This window comes from Lacerta agilis, chromosome 14 (assembly GCF_009819535.1).
Source record: "Lacerta agilis isolate rLacAgi1 chromosome 14, rLacAgi1.pri, whole genome shotgun sequence".
In the NCBI taxonomy this organism is placed as follows: Eukaryota; Metazoa; Chordata; class Lepidosauria; order Squamata; family Lacertidae; genus Lacerta; species Lacerta agilis.
The window spans coordinates 34,677,582-34,699,113 of NC_046325.1; the positions used below are offsets into that span (position 1 = coordinate 34,677,582).

Here is a 21,532-nt window from a genome sequence, read left to right on the forward strand (position 1 = left end):
GAAAAAATGATCCCATAGTTGCCTTGGACAGGTGTTCTGCAAAGTACTGAACCAAAGTATGCCTGTGTTTGAAAATTTGTCACGTCTCATCTAATCCTGCACAGTTGTTCACTGCAAGAGCAGTTGCTTTGATTCTGAGACAGCAAAGTAGTAAGCTGTTACTTTCTCTCATTGAGATGGATGATTTGCAGAAAAATGGCAAGCTTGTTTGAACACCCTTTTTTAAAAAAATCCATTCTGTAAAACAGAATCAGGGCTATCACCTAATTACAGGAATTGGTTGAGTAAATAAACTTGCCTTTGTCATTCTTGATAGTGATGCCTTTTAGAGCTATTGAGAGAATTTGGACTAAGCAAAAAGTACTACTCATTGTTAGAAGGAAACACCAGCTTTAATATTTTATTTCTCATGTTAGCACTACATCAAAATAGCCTTAAAAACAACAACACCTTTGCCCTTAACACTCAGTGCCTACTTACTGAAATTGGGGTTGCAATCAACTAACAAAAGCCTTACTTTAACACAAATGAAACACAACACAGCAGAAAATGGGAATAGGAATGGTTCCCTTGCTTATTGCTGCTGAGGAGGTTGAAAGTGAGGTGGGGAGATGGATATATTCTGGAGGATTGGAATTTTTGAAAAGGCATGTCATGTGCTTTGCAGATTGAACTAACCAGAACAATGCAATCTACCTAACCACTACCTCCCTCAGTACCCTTCGGCATCCAGAACCAAGCTTAAACCAATCTGAAATGGCAAATACTTGGCACCCTCTTTCCATACTAAAGTACGTAGTAGAATGAAGACTTCTTAATCGCTACAGTGGTACCTGGGCTCAAGATTGAAACTTAAAACAGTTCACTCGCCTAGTTGCTCTGATCCTAGTCCCGCAGATAACTACATTTTCTCCGTTCCCTTTCATAGCATGGTCTCCAGCTCTTTTTTCAAGCTGGAGTGCTTCCCCTCCAAGGCTGTAGCACTGATGTTCTTCTCAAGGACCTTCTGCATCATCTCCTGACTTGGAGAATTATCCAAAGTGGAGGAAGCCGGGGTGTACTCTGGGGCAGTGGCAGTGGGAGCAAGGTGGATCAGCCAGTTTTTGGCACCAGGAGGCATGGCAACAGCTGCTGCAGAAGTCACCCCCCAGCTGGCCATACTCAAGCTGACACTGTTGGTGGCATGGGACACAAGCCCGCCGTAGGAGTAGCTCCCGCCTGCGCTGGCCGCTCGGGTCTTCTGCTTTATGTCCAGTACCAGGTTTCTCCGGAAACGGTCTTTTTTAATTTCTGCTTGCACCTGATGGTAGAGGCAGACTGTCAAGGGAATGCAACTTAGAAAAAAAACATCACCCACCTCCTCATTCTCAGTACTTTGACAGCTAGTAAAAGCAGAACAATGGCTTATTAACTACCCATCCCTGCTAGTGTCCAATTTCTTTACGTCTCTTCTTCAGTATGAAAAGGTTTCAGTTTTGCACCAGCTAAGAGCATATGTGTGGGATGCTACCCCCCATTCCCGAACTGTTCTATGAAAGAGGGGTGGGTGCCTACTTCCATTAAGGCCCAGGCTGTGTATCTGACCACTCATTGAGTAACTCCAATGCCCCCTGTACGTAAAAGATCAGGAGGCTACCATATCAAAGGGCATAGGTGTTGGGAAATATTTTCCATTTTGGAAACGAAATAATCGCAACCGTATTCTCCAGGCAGAAGAAATACTGGGCTTGGCGAAGGAGGTTGACCCCCTCCCCATGCTCCAGGTGCAGAACACACCCAATGAGGAGAGGATCTCAGCTACATATTCATGCACCTCGGAAGAAATGTTCCTTACCTCGCCATTGCAAAAGCAGTAAATGAAAGCCACAAAGAAACCCTGTCAATAGAAAAGAGACAACCATAGATGGAAATAGCTGTGACTGAATGGATCAAGCACAAAAGACTTCACCCGCCATGAAGACCCACCTGTAGAGAATTGAAGAGCATCTCGTAGTGCATCTGTATTTGCCATAGGACACTGGACACAGCTGTGTAGGGAATAGCCATGAACACCACGTAATGAACACCAAAGAGGGGCATCAGAACAAGGGTGGATTTTAGTAACTTCCTGGAAGGAAAGGGATTTTGTGTGGTCATTCCATCTTTAGATCGTCCAGGAAGAGAGCTGAAGGGCCCGTAATGGGGAATAAGGGAGGAAACAATGGCTGGAGACCTTAAAAGGGTAGAAGCTTGAAGAAGACGGCACATAAGAGGAAACCACCATTATAACACAGATATATGATCTGATTAACAGCAAGAACCAGCTTCTAAGTCAACTGAAGACAGGAAAACAAAGCAGGACAGAAATCCAGCAGGCAAGAAGTTTCAGTATTCTAGGCAATGAGAAATTAGAGCATTAATAGAGGGGGACATATTTCAGTAAGGAAGTATTTATTCATTGCAGTGCTAACACTGGGAGGTCTGTTTCAACTGCTCCAAGCTACATACCTGTACTGCTGGCGGGGATCTAATTTCCCTGCATTTGTCTCCCACAGCTTCGATGCAAGGACTCTCACAATGTTGAGGAAGAGGAAAAAGTTCACCTGCCGGCAATAAAAAGACACTTCATATTCCATGCCAGTGAAATGCCATTCTTTAATTCCCTTTTATTTGCTGTGTTATAGAGAATGCCTTTCTGCTGTTGGCCATACGGGTTGTAGCCAACCTACTTTGACTCAGAGTAGACCTGCTGAAATTAATGGTCCTAAGTGGCACGTGGTCATTAATTCTAATGGGTCTAACTCTGGATAAAAGTTAATTGAACACAACTCAATAAAATCACACGGCAATGATCATCGATCAATAAAAAAAAAAATGCAAACCAATACAATCAGTAATAAACAAGCCAAACAAAACCAATTCAAACTCAATCCTCAGCTGCTGAACCACTGCCTCAGCTATTGAGGACACAATTTGCAGAATACCAGTGTAATAAGAATGGGGTCATCGTCCCCCGCCTTTGAAAAGAGGAGGGACTAAGTGATATTTCTGGGGGGCAGGCATTCCATAACACAAAGGCAGCAACTGAAAATACTCTGCTTATAATGGATGCTAAACTACCATCCACAAAAGATGCTACCCTTTGCAAGACCATGTCGGCTGATCTTAAAACTCAAGCGCAGGATTTATATGGGAGAAGACATTCTCATTTATTTTTTCCCAACCGATTTTCATCAGTTACAAAGTGGTTCGCCAACTGGCCCAAAGGACACCTTGACTGCTTCCTTCCCAGCCCACCCTAATTTGCATTTTTTTCCCCAAATCCTTCCAACACGGAGCCCATGGCAGGGAACATGGTTCCCAGGTGGTCACCTATCCAGCCACCGACCAGTCCCACTGGCCTGCTTAGCTTCAGCAAGGTGGTGGTCTCTTACTCTTTTTGTGCCCTTCTTATCTTACCACAACTGCTGCTAAGATAGGAACTTGGTAGATCCATTTCATGTTTCCAGCGCTGAGGTCCCAGCACCTGATGAAGAGAGGCCAAAGTTAAGCACAAAAGGGGCTCTCGCCCGACACCTTTGAGCCTCAAGTCCTTTTTGCATGATTATTCATTTTTTTCATTACCTGTCCTTCACCCTAAGGTCCCGGAGTGGTTCACAGCATTAAAAACATCGCATAAAGGTAAAGGTACCCCAGACCATTAGGTCCAGTTGTGGACGACTGGGGTTGTGGCGCTCATCTTGCTTTATTGGCCGAGGGAGCCGGCCTACAGCTTCCAGGTCATGTGGCCAGCATGACAAAGCTGCTTCTGGCGAACCAGAGCAACGCATGGAAACGCCGTTCACCTTCCCGCCGGAGCGGTACCTATTTATCTACTCTGACGTACTTTCAAACTGCTAGGTTGGCAGGAGCAGGGACTGAGCAACGGGAGCTCACAGGGATTCGAACTGCTGACCTTCTGATTGGCAAGCCCTAGACTCTGTGGTTTAACCCACAGCGCCACCTGAGTCCCCCCTCCCAAAAAAATGGCATAACACATAGCTTATGCTACTGAAGAGAATAGGAATCGGTCAACTTTCAAGTTTCTAAGCTTCAGGACATTTTGGCTTCTTTCAGCCTTAAGAAATACAAATCATTTATAATGACACTTTAAACCGGTAAATACTGTGATCGTTATCTCACCAAGGCTGCAAGGTAGGTAAAATATGCTTGTCCCATTATGGCAGTTTGATATTTGAGGCCAAGAGAGTGGCTTACCAAATTGCACCTAATGAACCCGTGGCAGAAGTAAGATTCAAACTAGAGGGGTTCAGATTCAGGCATTACCCCTGTAAGACCACCGGCCTGAATTACATACACTAGACTATGGGGTTCCGAAGTTGGACATGAGGTTTGTGTTACTACAATTTGTTTTGTTGTTGCGAAACTTGGACATCTATGAACTATAGCACAGATTTTGCTAGTGCCTGTATAAAAAAAATGGACCAGGTATATGGGTAGAGTTGTTTTTTTTTAGGGAGGGGGAGATTATATTCTTTAACCCGGGGGGGGGGACAGCTCTCCATATCAGGTCCACACATAACAAAATACAAAAAACAAATTGGATCTTAAAATCTGTTCCTATAAGGTATTGGCTAAAGCAATTAATTTAACCTCTCCTCACTAACTCATCCTGCCCAATCTCCCTAAATAGTGTTTTAAGAGAAGCAGAAAGTACATACTGTGTATCAGCCAGGGATGCTCTGACGCTGGCCCAAACAGACACAATGACAGCAGGTACCCCTCAAAGGAAAAAGAAAAACAAAAGCAAGCAGAAAGAGATCTGGGTTTCCAGTGAGCTCTTAAAATGACAGTAGGAGAAAATGTGAGGCCAATAGTATACACCAGGAGGCGGCTACATAGTACCTTGTGCTGATGTTGTTGGACCACAACTCCCATCATCAAGACGGGAGCCAGCCAGCAGTAAATCACACTGAGCAAGTTGAAGTTAACTCTTCATGAGCAAAAACAGGAGTATCAGGCCTAATGAGCACAGCAACTCCTCTCTGGCAGGTCTTGAGACTGAAGGTCCCCGCCTCCCCACAGCTACCCAAATCCCCTCTCCAGGGTTCCCCCACCCCAGCAATCTGAGACTGTGCCTGCTGAAGCTAACCTCTCCTCCACCCTCTTCATGCCTCTCCTGGGTCTGAGAGACCGAGGAAGAGGAGCTTGTTGCAGCAGGAGGGGAGGGCACCACTGCCTCTTCACCAGCTAGACCCATCTCCATTTCTTGGCCTCCCTTGTCTCCTGCCTCAGCTTCTGGACTTCTCTCTGCCACAGATTCTCCCCACTCATTAAATCCGGTGACCTCTTCAGCTTCCGACACCTCCTCCCCCCAGTATTCTCCCTGTGACTACCCATCATCTTCCCACCACCACTCCCCTGGCTCTGAGCCTTCTTCCCTTCTTCCCAAGCTAGATTCTCCAACCATTCCTCTGCATCAAACCAGTCTTGTGATGTCATCCCTGAACAGTGGCCTTGCTGGCTGACAAGATTGATGGGAACTGGAGTTCAACAACATCAGGAGGGCTCCATGCTTGCTACTCTAGTATTCACTGACTTTGTATGTGCCATACAAGTTCCCACTTCTACACAACTATGAATGGTGCAGGGGCCCTATCCATTGGGCCACCGTTCCTCATCCTCTGTGGACCCCTGGACGGTTAAGTCCAGTCAAAAGGCAACTATGGGATTGCGGTGCTCATCTCGCTTTCAGGCCAAGGGAGCCGACGTTTGTCCACAGACAGCTTTCTGGGTCATGTAGCCAGCATGACTAAACCGCTTCCGGCACAACGGGACACCGTGACGGAAACCAGAGCACACGGAAACGCCGTTTACCTTCCCACCGTATAGGTACCTATTTATCTACTTGCACTGGCGTGCTTTTGAACTGCTAGGTTTGCAGGAGCTGGGACAGAGCAACGGGAGCTCACCCTGTCGCAGGGATTCAAACTGCCAACCTTCTGATCGGCAAGTCCAAGAGGCTCAGTGGTTTAGACCACAGCGCCACCTGCGTCCTCTGTGCCACATGACGGGTGGTGGGGAGGGAAAAGCACAGTCAAAGAGAGTTGTGGTTACAGGAGGTGAGAGAGACCTTTCGAATAATAATAATTTACAATAAGTTATTATTTATACCCCGCCCATCTGGCTGGGTTTCCCCAGCCACTCTGGGGAATGAATACAGGAGCAGCCTCTTGTGTCTCCACAAAGTGTTTGAGCTTCCCTGTGTAGGTTCATAGTCAGAGCAGGAGATGAGAGACTCAACCGGACTGTGCTTACCCCACCCGATGAGTGTAAGAGCCCACAAGTAGCTTTTGTTTGAGAGGAAAGCCATGAAGATCAAGCTGTGGAGATAGAGACCTTCCACCAAGATCCAGTAGTGGTTTGTAGCCAAGAAATAGAGGAAGATGGTCACAGCTACTTTGCAGCCTGCCTGAAAGAACGGAGAAGCAAACATCCTTTTTGGTGGTGGTGGTTGTTAGGACCAATAAAAAGTGTGTGTGTGTGTGTGTGTGTGTGTGTGTGTGTGTTTTATTGAAATAATTTCAATTGTAAAGAAAGAAAGCAATACAGAAAAAAAATGGAAGGAAAAGTGAAGGAAAGAAAAAAAGAAGGTGATTTTATGGAAGAAAGGAAAACCCATATACAAAAATGCAATATAAGATACTCCCATACATTCTTATATAAATTGATACAGTGTTATTATCCCAATAATTAATTAATAGCCTGCAACATTCTGTATAAACTCATTCCAAATGTTACTGTAGTTATCCAAACAATGTCTGCGCCTGTAAGCAGCCCGTTCATAAGTTGCGAGTCTTTGTCATATTGTCAATCCATTGATAAAAGGGTATCATGTCTTTATTCTTCTTAGGACCAAGTTTTGGACAACCCCCACTGGTCACACTCAAACCTTTTGCAGGGTTTTTTGGTTAATAGTTGTTGTTCCTGCTGCTTAACTAGGAGGAACGGGCAGATTAACAGCATTCAAGTCCCAGAGATCACCATCTCATTTTTTCTTTCTTTCTTTCAGAACAGGAATGCTGATCAATTAAAAATGCCAGGTTTTTTAAATTATTATTTTTTGATTAGGAAACCATATTGAGCTGGCTGTTCTGAAATCAATATCCTTGTTCCCTAAAATTTCCAGGAAGATTTTAAGCCAAGGCAAACATCGCACTTCTCAATAGACACCGAGAAATGGGAAGCAAAACCTAAACACTAGGGACTTACTAGCTGGGTCCTGGATCCCAAGGCGAGGCTCAGATCCTCAGCATCCCAGTCACTGTCCTGTGTTTTTTGCAGCCCCTCGAGTCGCAAGGTCGAGTACAGCACTAGATCCTTCACGAAGATGCTCAGAGCTCGGCAGACGAAAGAGGCAAAGAGATGGAGGTGGATGTAATTTCGAGTGCAGTGGAGCCGCCTTAAACACACATTAATAAGTGCAAAGTTTCAATTTATTTATATGTTATGTTTTGTCCTGCCCGCTCTTCCAAGGTACCCTGCGTATTTTCCACACCATCCTTTTATCCCAGCAATGACTTTGTGAGGTAGGCTAGGCTGAGAAAAAGTGTGTGTGATTGGCCCCCCAATCACACACACACACACACACACACACACACACCAATCTATGGCTGAGCAGGGTTTTGAACCTGGGTCTCTCCCCATTCTTAGTCTGGAACTCTAACCACTAAACGACACTGCCAGGAGGGGGGGGAAAGCATGAGATAGCAAAAAGAATGAGCAGCTATTGGGAAGGCGCCAGGCAAAAACATTCCTCTTCAATCAGGTTTTTGGCGGCTTAATATTCTACAGCCTTTTAAATGTGTCTGTAGGAAGGGAAGGTTATTGTTTTGCTGTTTTTACTTGTGTTTTTATCTTGTATTTTATTCTGTGACCGCCCTGAGATCTTATGATGAAGGGTGGTATATCAATTAATCATCATCATCATCCTCATCAGTGCTTTTTTCATATATATATATATATATATATATATATATATATATATATATATATATATAGAGCTACTCTCATTTTGACTCAAGAAAACCACCATTTTATAGTTCAAATCGGGGGAAATAAATACAGTACACAAAAGTACAAAGATTCACAAAGTGTTTAGTGGTATGGGTACCCCTGCCTCCCCCCAGAAAAAAGCCATTATTATTATTATTATTATTATTATTATTATTATTATTATTATTATTATTATTAATGTGCCTTGGGAGAACAGAACTATGTTTCCACCACCTGTACTTACCTGCGGTTCTGTAAGCAAAGTCTACCCCACGACACACAGGAAACCAACCCAATATAGTTTCGCTCTTAGTTTTGCTGGTCAACATTAGTAGAATAAGGCCATGGTTAGAGTTCAGGGGGTGGGGTGGGGGCAATGAATCAGTAAGAGCTGTCCTCCTTACTTGAAGTAGCAAAGGATGCACATGGCGACCACAAGGGAGGCGAGGGAGATGGAGTAGCCAACGGTGTAGATGATGCGCAGCCGGTCAAACACTTCCTGCGTGGGGGAAAAGAGAGGCATCTCAGCACAGAGCGACTGCACAGCCATTGTCACAACTTGCTACGTCACGTCAAGAACCCCCATCTAAATCCCTTTTTCCTTTTTCCAAAATAGAATAATAGAATATCCTCCAGCTGTCGCAAAAAATTTTGCGCGACTTTCTGAAGAAAACAATTCTGCTACCTAATTATGCCCGCCACTTGCTGGTACCTTGTTGAATTGCTCTTGAAGCAGCGGCAAATTTGCATGGGGCTGCCGTTGAAGACAGTTCAAAAACTGCAACTTGCCCCTGGGTTTGTGGCTAGATTGCAAAGAAGGACTGGGCATCGGGCAGCTACTTTGCTGGCTCCCAATAAGTTTCAAAGTGCTAGTCTGAACCTTTGATGGCTTAGGAACCAAACAACAGTCTGACCACTCTCTCTCTCTCTCATTCTCTCTCTCTCTCTCTCTCTCTCTCTCTCTCTCTCTCTCTCTCTCTCTCTCTCTCTCTTTCTGTCTCTAATATTTGTTTCATTACATTGACAACAATTATGGTGAGCAACACTGATTTGCTTTGTCGATTGGTATGCTACCCCTCTGCTTGCGGTAGATAATTACACATCTGAAATGTTATAATTATCAAATGAAATAGCAAATGGGGTCAGCAATTGCATCCCACCCCTAACACCTTTTGGGAGGTTATTTTTAAATCTTTGGAAACGATCAGCTTATCTTCCCTCGGTCCGTTTCCACACACACACACACCTGCCCCAGGCCAAATATCCCCGTTTCCTTCTGCAGTGTGCTTTCCATATGCGCTTCAGTCCTCAGCCTTTATGGAAAGGATGGAGAACCTGTGGCCGTCCGGATGTTAAAATCACAGAGTTGTAGAGCTGGAAAGGATCCCAAAGGATCCCATCTAGTTCAACCCCCACTGCAATGCAGGAATCACAATTGGTTGGACCTCAACTCCCATCATCGCCAACCAGCGTAGCTATCGGTGAGGTATAATGGGAGTTCAACACCTGCAGGGCCACAGGTTCATAACCCCTGCTTTATGTCACAATTTTTATGAGAACTTCCAATCTCAATAGATTCCTCCCTTCCCTTCCCTGTCCTGTGGTAGCCAATTCCACAAGCCTCTGTGTCCTCCCAATACCCGTTTTCCCCTGCTTAGGAATTAAACCTTTTCTTGATTCTGCCGTTCCGGGGCAAAGAATATGGCGCATTCTGTGTAATTGGCCCAAGTCTTGTTCATGTTGGGCACCAATTCCCAGTTCCCATGAACATCACAGCGCCTGTAGGCGTGACCTGAAATAAAGGACAGGCAGAGCGTCCAATGAGATGGAGTGGAACATGTGAAGGGGAAGATGGCAGCAAGGCTCAATAGTTGCACATTTTTTAAAAGGCCAGAGGCAATAAACCACTTAGGGGCTTTTGTTTATTTGCATTGCAGAGAATTGAACTAGATGACCCTCGGGGTCCCTTCCAACTCTACAATTTTATGATTATGTGGTTTAGAAATTATTCTGAATTAAACAAAAGAAAAAATAGTGCTTCTGAGCAAGTGTAGAGTGCACTGCTCTATTCTGAACTTAAAAATGGAAAGTGTAATGCTGGTGGTCAACAAAAGAGGTTTAAAGACTCGCTCAAGGCAAATCTTTAAAAATGTAGTATAAACACCGACAACTGGGAAACACTGGCCTGCGAGCGCTCCAGTTGGAAAAGAGCCTTTGCCAAAAGTGTTGTGGGCTTTGAAGATGCTCAAACTCAGGACGAAAGGGAGAAATGTACTAAGAGGAAGGCACACTTGGCAAACCCTCACCGTGATCAACTCACGCCTGGAAACCTATGTTCCCACTGTGGAAGGAAGTGTGAATCCAGAATAGGCCTCCACAGTCACTTATGGACTCATTATTAAAACCGTGTTTATGGAAGACAATCTTACTTGGCTATGAGTGAGAAGAAGAAGAGTGCAAGGCCTCCGAGCAATGACTCGCTTGCAAGGTATCTTTTTATTTTATTTTTTAAGAAGAAACCGTCACCCTGACTTCTCAACAAGCAAGACAAACCTCCACACACTCTAAAACATCATCTCCTAGAACCAGTTAATTTGTTATTATTTCCTTCTTAAGAAGGATCTGGCCTGTTTACCAACCTCCTGCTGCAATGGGCGCAACTTGACCTGATGTGCAAGGGTGTTGTTGCTTTTAAATAATGCAAATAACAACAGCTGCAAATGGGCTGATTATTATCAAGATTGCAGCAGGTATGGAGGGGGAATATAACCTTTTGCTCCCCTGCTGAGGTCCTGAGGAAAGATGGTATTTGCTGGGAGAGGGGATTGTTCACTGGCACCAATGGGAGGGGGGGGGGTGAGAAGATTTTCTCCAAAAGCAAACAACACTTTCTGAGGAGGGATTTTCCTCAGTATTAAATGCTCCTCCACCCTTCCTGCAATCACAGTCCTTAAGAGACACCCTCCCTGCCAAAAAGCTGGTTATGTTTGCATTAAAACACACACACACACACACAACCAGTGTGTTAAATGGCAAAGACGCATTTTAGCATCTGCTTCAGCCCTAAACAACCAAAAGACCTGAAGCTTTCTGTGAAGGCCGAGAAAAACGTACATACCATGATGGTTGAAGTCATAGACGTAGTCAGGGCATAGGACGGCCACCTTTTTGTTGGGGAGGCTTTCAGGCCAGCAAATAATCCCATCCCACTCAGGCAAACAGTTGCCATCTGACAAGGAAATGGCACATTAATCACAACTTTGCATGACAGTGTTGAGGGGGGCAGAGGAGAGCAACCTTCATCCCTGGGTTAAGTCAGTGGTTCTCAAAGGGTGTGGCAGGAGAGGATGGCAAGCATGGCAGGAAGACTCTAGCGCAATCGAATAATATTATTATTATTATTATTAATAAATTATTATTATTTATACTCTGCCCATCTGGCTGGGTTTCCCCAGCCACTCTGGGTGGCTTCCAACAGAATATTAAAAACACAATAAAACATCAAACATTAAAAACTTCCCTAAACAGGGCTGCCTTCAGATGTCTTCTAAAAGTCAGATAGTTGTTTATTTCCTTGGCATCTGACGGGAGGGGGTTCCACAGGGCAGGCACCACTACCGAAAAGGCCCTCTGCCTGGTTCCCTGTAACCTCACCTCTCACAAGGAGGGAACCGCCAGAAGGCCCTCAGCGCTGGCGGCAGCAGAAGCACGTAAACATTTCAGTGTAGTGTGGTATAGTAGCATGCACACAAAAGCTCATACCAAGAACAAACTTAGTTGGTCTCTAAGGTGCTACTGGAAGGAACTTTTTTATTTTATTTTGTTTTGACTATGGCAGACCAACACGGCTACCTACCTGTAACTGGCATGATAAGGAGTAATTAAAAACAACAACAGGCATCCCCAGTGATCCAGTCCAACTTTCTTCCTCCTTTAGGAGGCAACATTTAACAAGTGCCATGCTTTCCATTGATGTCCAATGTCAATAATATGACTCAACCACTTTTTAAAAATGTTCTTATGCACTTGGGGCCCCATGACCAAAAGTTAGAAATGCAGAAAAAAGCAGGTACCTTGGACTGTTTCCTTCTGGGTATTTATCTGCTGGTGACATTTTTCTTTAGCTTCATTCAGCAAGTAAATCTGTTCTTCTTTGGTTAGAACATCATCGGTGTCCACCTGCCAAACAAATGAAGAAGGGAGAGATGAGGCTGTGAGGTCCATTGGCTCACCTGGGACCACGTGCCGTTTGGACCCTCCAGCACCAGGCAACATCAGAGACAGGAATGTGGCAGCAAAGCCTTTCCCATTGACTTGGCTGGGGCTAGGGATGACCAAATCTGACATTATTGGTTTCTCTTAGTTTCCTATTCTTACTTGTCTTAAATCCAGCTTACCCCCTTTCCAATGTTATTCTTTTAAAAAAAATCTATGTGCATTTTTCTGCAGATTTATCTGAATATATATATGCATTTTTGTATACTATTTGGTCTAATATATGCATTTCTGCAAGGGATTTCCAAAGAGTCGGACATGACTAAACGACTAAACAACTAAACAACAACAGCAACAAATATAGTTTTGTACATTATTTCCACTAATATATGCATTTTTATATTGGGTGTGCAAAATTTGGAGAAAGGCGCATTTTGAAGGATAAAATATGTAAATAAATTATTATTTTCTCTTACAATAATTACTCTTAATTAATACTCTTTTGTCCATGGAGTTTTCTTGGCAGGGATACTGGAGTGGGTTGCCAGTTCCTCCTCCAGGTGGATCACGTTTGGTCCAAACTCTCCACTATGACCTGTCCATCTTGGGTGGCCCTGCACGGCATAGCTCATAGCTTCCCTGAGTAATTCAAGCCCCTTCGCCACAACAAGGCAGTGATCCATTATAGCTTCTTATAGCAAAATTCCAGCTTAAACTGAAGAAAGTAGGAAAAACCACTGGGCCAGTAAGATACAATCTAAATCAAATTCCTTATGAATACACAGTTGAAGTGAAAAACAGGTTTAAGGACTTAGATTTGGTGGATAGAGTGCCTGAAGAACTGTGGATGGAGGCTCGTAACATTATACAGGAGGCAGCAACGAAAACCATCCCAATGAAAAAGAAATGCAAGAAAGCAAAGTGGCTGTCCAATGAGGCCTTAAAAATAGCGGGGGAGAGAAGGCAAGCAAAATGCGAGGGAGATAGTGAAAGATACAGGAAATTGAATGCAGATTTCCAAAGAATAGCAAGGAGAGACAAGAGGGCCTTTCTAAACGAACAATGCAAAGAAATAGAGGAAAATAACAGAATGGGAAAAACCAGAGATCTGTTCAAGAAAATTGGAGATATGAAAGGAACATTTCGTACAAAGATTACCACAATTAAGGACAAAAGTGGAAAGGACCTAACAGAAGCAGAAGACATCAAGAAGAGGTGGCAAGAATACACAGAGGAACTATACCAGAAAGATATAGAGGTCTCATACACCCCAGGTAGTGTGGTTGCTGACCTTGAGCCAGACATCCTGGAGAGTGAAGTCAAATGGGCCTTAGAAAGCCTTGCTAACAACAAGGCCAGTGGAAGTGATGATATTCCAGCTGAACTATTTAAAATCCTAAAAGATGATGCTGTTAAGGTGCTACACTCAATATGCCAACAAGTTTGGAAAACTCAGCAGTGGCCAGAGGATTGGAGAAGATCAGTTTACATCCCAATCCCAAAGAAGGGCAGTGCCAAAGAATGCTCTAACTACCGCACAATTGCACTCATTTCACACGCTAGCAAGGTTATGCTTAAAATTCTACAAGGCAGGCTTAAGCAGTACGTGGACCGAGAACTCCCAGAAGTGCAAGCTGGATTTCGAAGGGGCAGAGGAACCAGAGACCAAATTGCAAACATGCGCTGGATTATGGAGAAAGCTAGAGAGTTCCAGAAAAACATCTACTTCTGCTTCATTGACTACGCAAAAGCATTTGACTGTGTCGACCACAGCAAACTATGGAAAGTTCTTAAAGAAATGGGAGTGCCTGATCACCTCATCCGTCTCCTGAGAAATCTCTATGTGGGACAAGAAGCTACAGTTAGAACTGGATATGGAACAACTGATTGGTTCAAAATTGGGAAAGGAGTACGACAAGGCTGTATATTGTCTCCCTGCTTATTTAACTTATATGCAGAATTCATCATGCGAAAGGCTGGGCTGGATGAATCCCAAACCGGAATTAAGATTGCCGGAAAAAATATCAACAACCTCAGATATGCTGATGATACAACCTTGATGGCAGAAAGTGAGGAGGAATTGAAGAACCTTTTAATGAGGGTGAAAGAGGAAAGCGCAAAATATGGTCTGAAGCTCAACATCAAAAAAACTAAGATCATGGCCACTGGTCCCATCACCTCCTGGCAAATAGAAGGGGAAGAAATGGAGGCAGTGAGAGATTTCACTTTCTTGGGTTCCATGATCACTGCAGATGGTGACAGCAGTCACAAAATTAGAAGACGCCTGCTTCTTGGGAGAAAGGCAATGACAAACCTAGACAGCATCTTAAAAAGCAAAGACATCACCTTGCCAACAAAGGTCCGTATAGTTAAAGCTATGGTTTTCCCAGTAGTAATGTACGGAAGTGAGAGCTGGACCATCAAGAAGGCTGATCGCCGAAGAATTGATGCTTTTGAATTATGGTGCTGGAGGAGACTCTTGAGAGTCCCATGGACTGCAAGAAGATCAAACCTATCCATTCTCAAGGAAATCGGCCCTGAGTGCTCACTAGAAGGACAGATCCTGAAGTTGAGGCTCCAGTACTTTGGCCACCTCATGAGAAGAGAAGACTCCCTGGAAAAGACCCTGATGTTGGGAAAGATGGAGGGCACAAGGAGAAGGGGACGACAAAGGATGAGATGGTTGGACAGTATTCTCGAAGCTACTAACATGAGTTTGGCCAAACTGCGGGAGGCAGTGAAGGATAGGCGTGCCTGGCGTGCTCTGGTCCATGGGGTCACGAAGACTCGGACACGACTGAACGACTGAACAACAACAACAATACTCTTTTACTGTTAATTGTTTCTAAATGCTTTTTCATCATTCTTAGCTGCTTTTTAGTGATAGTTTAAATATATTTTTTTGTAAACTGCTTTTACAGGGTTTACTACAATCAAGCAGTATATGAATTTTTGCAAAATATTGTTACACGCTCCCCCAATATCTGAAATTCCATGAGTGCCAGGTTCGCTTTCCAGGGTCTGTGTTTCCTTTTGGACAGGAAGGCACAGAGGAGACTGTGGTGTCTTTATGATATATGGCTTATCTACACATTTAAAAAAAGGTCAAGGACCCCTGGATGGTTAAGTCCAGTCAAAGGTGACTATGGGGTTGCAGCGCTCATCTCGCTTTCAGGCCAAGGGAGCTGGCATTCGTCCACAGGCAGCTTTCCAGGTCATGTGACCAGCATGACTAAACTGCTTCTGGTGCAACGAGACACCGTGACAGAAGCTGGAGCGCACGAAAATGCCGTTTACCTTCCCGCCGCAGCGGTGCCTATTTATCTACTTGCACTGGCATGCTTTCGAACTGCTAGGTTGGCAGGAGCCGGAACAGAGCACCAGGAGCTCACCCCGTCGCGGGGATTCGAACCGCTGACCTCCCGATCGGCAAGCCCAAGAGGCTCAGTGGTTTAGACCACAGCGCCACCCATGTCCCATTTACACATATATACAACCTGAGCCTAGGATGGCGGGGGTTGGGCCTCCCAGCTTCACACTCCAGGAGGCTCTCGTCTTTCCCATGGCTGCCATGTGGGATTCAAACTGTCAGCCCATGTTGAGCTGTGACCCCTTTTTCTCCAGCTTGCAAACTGCTTCCCCCAAATGCATCTGTTTCTCCTCTTGCTTACTGCAGTTCTGACTCTCCTCCCTTCTAGCTCTGTATTGTCTTTTGCTAACTACCCAGAGCCCAGGGCTGGGTTGCCACCCCTCTGCGTCTGGCAGAGAGTGTGTCCCTTGTTGATGGCTTCCAGGAAAGGCCATCGCCCTGTCTTTTTGCTCTCTTAATGGTCCATCTCTTCAAGCGATTACGGTACTTCATCAGGAAGCCAGCCTCCTGGCTTATTTTTTCTTTTTTTAAAACATGACTTAAACATTTTAGCATGCTAAATTCACTGTCTTGCACCCCAGAATTAGAACGGGAGTCTGGGTGTCCCATAAACTTAGAACAATATAAACAAATAAACTTTTTAAAAAGTAAAAAAAAAAACCCAGGGATAAATGTGTTGGAAGAAACAGGTATGCAATGGGACAGGAAAGTGAGACGAAATGTCAAAGGAGAGCTGGACCATTAGCGGCAAACCCTTAATGGATGTTCCTGGGATACATGGATGTATTAAAAGCTGTGACAAGGGGCTATGAGATTGTTTCATATTTGCCACGGACCGGTTCATTTCCTTTGCAATATTGTCAGGAAATGGAGAAGCCGTGCAACATAAAAGGTGGGCGGCGAGAGACAATGAAAGCAGGCCCAAATGTGACTGCCACAATTAAATCACTCATCTGCACAGGGCATTTTGAGAAGGCCGATAAGGACCTTATCAAGAATGAAATTTCCATAGCTGCTACAAACACAGGGAGAGAGAGCAACAGCTATAGCCCCAGGTGTTAAAAGAGGAGACGGAATCAAGGCAGCGCATCCAAACCTTTAGAATCAGAAAGCGATTTTTTAAAAACCCGTAAATGAATATATGCTGGGCTTTTCACATCTCAACTGATCAAAATCTGTGTCATAAAATAAGAGGCCCGGCCTTTTCACCGTCTTGTAATTGATCAAAATATCGCACTGGGACAGAAAACATAAGCATGATGGAAAGGTGGGAATAAAACAGCTGCCTTCTTTAAAGTCACATCTTCCTCTTTGAGCTCTCATTTATATTAAATCATCCTTTTTTCTCAAAAAAGTGGCATTTTATTTAAGGTATTTACAAAAAAAAGCAAGTTAAATATTAACAGTTTAATTTAAAAAAAGAGTCACAGCAGTGGAAAGTTGCCTACAACTTGTTAGTTTAATTGTGTTTTTTATTAAAGGTTTTTTTGATTTACAAAAGTATGTGCAATGTCTCTCGTATTTTTTCCATGTAATTTTTTTACAAATCAGTTTTATTTGTTGAGACATTAGGAAGAAAAAGGGGGGAGTAGATGGACGGGGGGGAAGATATGTGGGGTGGGGTCGGGTGGTGATGTTTCTATTTTACTTAATATATGTAGGGTTTGGTCGGTGTCAGCGTTGCTTGTGCAGGTTCTCTTGTTTGCTTGTGTTCCTTTGATGGTGAGAGGTTGGGGTTGGCCTAAGGTGTAGTTGTTCATTTGTGGTTGTGTATTGATTCAAGGGTTATAATAATCTGTATTACTATTGTCTGTATTCACATTAGGGGAAAGTAACTGCCTTCCTGTTCCAGAAGGAACAGCTACTATTGGTTCATTCAAGTTGCTGCATTTGGATCCTCAGTCTTATTGGTTTCCACCAAAAGGCAGCTTTGTGATTGCTTGAGATTGTTCCCTCCAAAATGTATCCTTTCTAGCCAGTCTTTCTGTCCCTATAAATGTAGCATCCCTCTCCTCAGTTCCCCAGTCTTGTTTGTCTGAATAAAGAGTGTTACACGAAGAAGCTGTCTCCTGCCTGCTATGTCAGAGCTGAACTCACTTGCTGAATCATGATCCCCACATTACAACAGGTTGGCTGTGGTGGTCTTTGTTTTCATGTGTGGGTGGGTGTTTTGGATCAGGTCAGCCATATTGATTTGTATGCAGTTGGTGGATTTTTGTTATTGTCCTGTTGGGCTGTATATGTGATAAAGGGGAGCCATACCGGGGTAAAGGCATCTTCTTCTATTTGTCCCCATATCAGTTTCAGCTTGTTGGTTAATTTTTCTAGTAGGGCTGTTTCCCATCCAGTTGGTGCCATTGGTCCATGCTTACTCCTGACAGGTCTCTCCATGCAATGCCTACAAATTGTTGACTGACAATTGTCTTTTCATCCTAACAGGTCTTTCCAGCGTTCTCGTGTGTCTGTGGTGTCCTCATTGTCGTCTTCAAGTCTTGTGTCCATCTTGCAAGACATTATCATCGGATGGCAAAATCATTGTTGTTATGTATTGAAGTTCTCACCCTAGGCCACTAGGGGTGTGTGTATATAGTTCATGCTGCTGCAGTTTTCACTCAGGTCTGCACATGCAAATGAGGGATTGAAAGTGACGTTCAGGGATTGGGTAACTACAGAAAGTTGTTACTGTTGCTTTGTAGCTGAGTTCTATATAAGCAGGCTGCTGAGCCCTTCAGATCAGTTCTGTTCCAGCCTGAGAATAAACAGAGCTGCTTGAAGAATCACTGTGTTGTCTGCTATGTCCACCTACTATTTAATAATTGTCCTTGTGGACCTATATCAGCACTGGTCCACAAATCTGCCATTGTTTCTCAGCTCTGCCAGAATGAATGAGAGCAACAGGAAGCATCCTTCCATCCACAGCATTCCTTAAGCAACTTTCTTGAACCTTTCCCCCCACCAATCCAGATGTTTCAGACCACAACTCCCATCAGCCCCAGACAGCACAGCTGGGCACCAAGTTGAGGAAGGATGTCTTGCACCAAAGGGAGATGTGCAGTCTGGGCGTTCATTCCCTTTGGAGGCTCTGCAAAGTCTTAGCTAGAGCCCATTTCAAGAAGGCTGTCGACTTTTTGTCTCTAAAGTCCGGCCTTCTACTGGAGGTGTGGAGGGTACGGATATGGTATTTTGGGGGAAATTGTAATCTTAGAGTTTGGTTTTGTTATTTGGGGAGCGGGCGTTGATAGGGCTGTGATAATTGGTGATGCAGCATCGCAGAATTGTTAAAACTAACAGCTGCAGAGTGGTATGATTGTGCTGCCTGGAAAAGCTGGGCGGGAAGAAGGCATATTGAAGAGGTCTGCATTGCTTCATAATGTTGAAAGAGAGATCCCCTTTGAACCTCTGAAATATTTTTTGTGCAGGCCTTGAGGATTCCTTCACCATCCTGTTACACCCGTCACCCTGTTAACAAGCTGTCATTCGTCTTCTCTGACTTGGGCTGCAGTGCCACACATTGCAGCCTACCCAGCCAAGAACAAGACGTCTTTTGTCTCGTTCAGCTTTTGACAGCACCGTGCTAAAGTTAGCAAGCAACAGCTCTGCAGACCAGAAACATGGAATCTGGTTGGGAACTGGTGTAACCAAACATAGTTTGCTTTGTGTTCAAGTCTGTCAGCATAGCCTGCAGATGATACCTCTCTGTTGCCATCAGGGTGGAAATTTGGGGCAGAAGCCCAGACCGCACTCAGCAGAATGCGCAGGAGCCCACCTCCCCAAATGCAACAGGGATGGCTTACAACATTTAAAAGTAACATACACCATCACCTAAATAACATTAAATTAAATTAACAGTTAGAATCAGTGCTTTTTTTCTATATAAAAAAATTAGGGGTACTCTCATTTTGACTCAAGAAAAACACCATTTTATAGTTCAACTGGGGAAAAATAAATACAGCAAATGGACAAAAGTACAAAGATTCACAAAATGTTTAGGGGTATGCGTACCCCTGCATACCCCCCCGGGGGGGGGGGAAAAGCACTGGTTAGAACTAATATACATCATCATATAAATATTATTAAATCTGGACCCTTACGAAGCCTGAATACACACAATGAATTTAAAGCACTTTACACACACACGGAAGTGTAGTTTGTTAAAGGTTATGGGAAGTATAGCTCTGCTAATGGTAAACTACAGTTCCCAAGATTCTCGGGGCATGTGCTTTAATGCATGGTGAGCGCACAGCCTCACTGCATCTCTGTTCCCCTCCAACTTCCTTTCTCGCATATATATTTGTAAGTCGTTCTGATTTCGTAGAGAGAGAGCAGAACTGAGCAATGATTAGAACCTGGTCTTAATGTGACACCACTTTGCCACACCAAAAGACCTCGTTAATTAACTCTTCCTGTCTGAGTCTGGGGGAACAGAAGTCGCCACATTTTAGCTGCTGGGAGGGGAGGGTTGCAGCCAAAGTTCCTAGCCATTGGGCCAAATGTTTGCCATAAGGCCATGAGAGGAGGAACACAGGAAGCTCTCTCCCTTCAGATGTTCTTTATGTCATGCATTCATGTATATTTGTGATTATGCCACCCGGGTGGCCCCTCTTTCAATGCTGTTGGCACCTGCAAAAGTTTTGGGGTGGCCACACTGCTTCACTTCCGGTCAGTACCTACCTTGTAGCTTCCTACTGAAATCCTGTAACTTTTCACACCGCAACTGTTCTGTTTTGCTGTTGCCCTACTTTCATTGTGCTATATCCCCTCCAGGCAGTGATCGTGTGGGTAGCATAGGGGAATCGCCGCAAAACAAACTAAAGCAGAATAAATCCGCCACGAGTGCACTGTTATTGTGTCAACAATGATACTCATGCAATAAAACACCCACCTGGAAGGGCTCTGTGTCAAATCATGGGGTCCATGTAGCTCCATAGTGTCAACACTGACAGGCAGGGTTTCAAAACAAAATAAAAAATAAAAAAAATCCTTCCAGTAGCACCTTGGAGACCAACTAAGTTTGTTCTTGGTATGAGCTTTCGTGCACACTTCTTCACACGAAAGCTCATACCAAGAACAAAATTAATTGGTCTCTAAGGTGCTACTGGAAGGATTTTTTTTTTTTAAAAAAAATTGTTTTGACTATGGCAGACCACCATGGCTACCTACCTGTAACTGGGGCAGGGTTTCAGACAGGGAATCTCCTCCAGCCCTACCTAGAGATGCCAGGGTTTAAACGAGGCACCTGCCTGCATGCAAGGCAAGCCCTGTATCATTTTGTGACTTCCCTTAAAAAAAAGAAAATTCTTTCTAGTAGCACCTTAGAGACCAACTGAGTTTGTTCCTGGTATGAGCTTTCGTGTGCATGCACACTTCTTCAGATACACTGAAACAGAAGTCCAGTGTATCTGAAGAAGTGTGCATGCACACGAAAGCTCATACCAGGAACAAACTCAGTTGGTCTCTAAGGTGCTACTAGAAAGAATTTTCGATTTTGTTTTGACTATGGCAGACCAACACGGCTACCCACCTGTAACTTAAAAAAAAGGTATGAGCTGTGATCAAGGAAGACAAGCTGGAATGGACTTACCAAAGCACAGACCAAATTCAGAAGGGAAAAACAAAGCGCAGCTGCCGTGAAGCTCCAGATGTGGACCGACTCCTCCATGGCTCCTCCTCAGAACATAGATGCCACATCCAAAGCAGGAGAAAGTTTTGATTTGCCTGCGTCAAGTCCTTCCCCTAAGAAGAAATCATTCAAAGCTCATATATCCAAAGTGAAGACGCATATATGCTGGCAAATATGGTATAGCCGAGCTAATCTCTCCATCCCCAGACTAAAGCCTTCTGGCCAGTTTCCTCCAAGAGCCCTGGACTTAAAACAGCCAGCAGAAATAACCTCAAATACTCACCGAAGACGTC

The 21,532-nt window shown here is 44.2% G+C and overlaps 1 protein-coding gene across 1 annotated transcript; it reads right to left on the minus strand.

The window, feature by feature from the left end:
- Positions 1–386: 386 nt before the first annotated feature.
- LOC117059060 (parathyroid hormone/parathyroid hormone-related peptide receptor-like) lies at positions 387–21,316 on the minus strand. The gene is made up of 13 exons (XM_033170545.1): positions 21,201–21,316; positions 12,108–12,213; positions 11,153–11,263; positions 9,702–9,826; positions 8,439–8,533; positions 7,252–7,441; positions 6,298–6,451; positions 4,701–4,761; positions 3,439–3,505; positions 2,488–2,582; positions 1,966–2,107; positions 1,835–1,876; positions 387–1,300 (listed from the first exon to the last, which is right to left on the minus strand). The coding sequence occupies exons 1-13, from the start codon at positions 21,276–21,278 to the stop codon at positions 923–925; spliced, it is 1,644 nt and encodes a 547-aa protein (XP_033026436.1). The 5' UTR covers positions 21,279–21,316; the 3' UTR covers positions 387–922.
- Positions 21,317–21,532: the final 216 nt, after the last annotated feature.

Excerpts from the sequence above, each read along its gene's own strand:
- LOC117059060 (XM_033170545.1), bottom strand. The coding sequence starts at position 21,278 with ATGGAGGAGTCGGTCCACATCTGGAGCTTCACGGCAGCTGCGCTTTGT. Across the intron at positions 12,214-21,200 it reads TGAATTTGGTCTGTGCTTTG|GTGGACACCGATGATGTTCT; the intron begins GTAAGTCCATTC and ends TTTGTTTGGCAG. Across the intron at positions 1,301-1,834 it reads ACTGCTTTTGCAATGGCGAG|GTGCAAGCAGAAATTAAAAA; the intron begins GTAAGGAACATT and ends CTCTACCATCAG.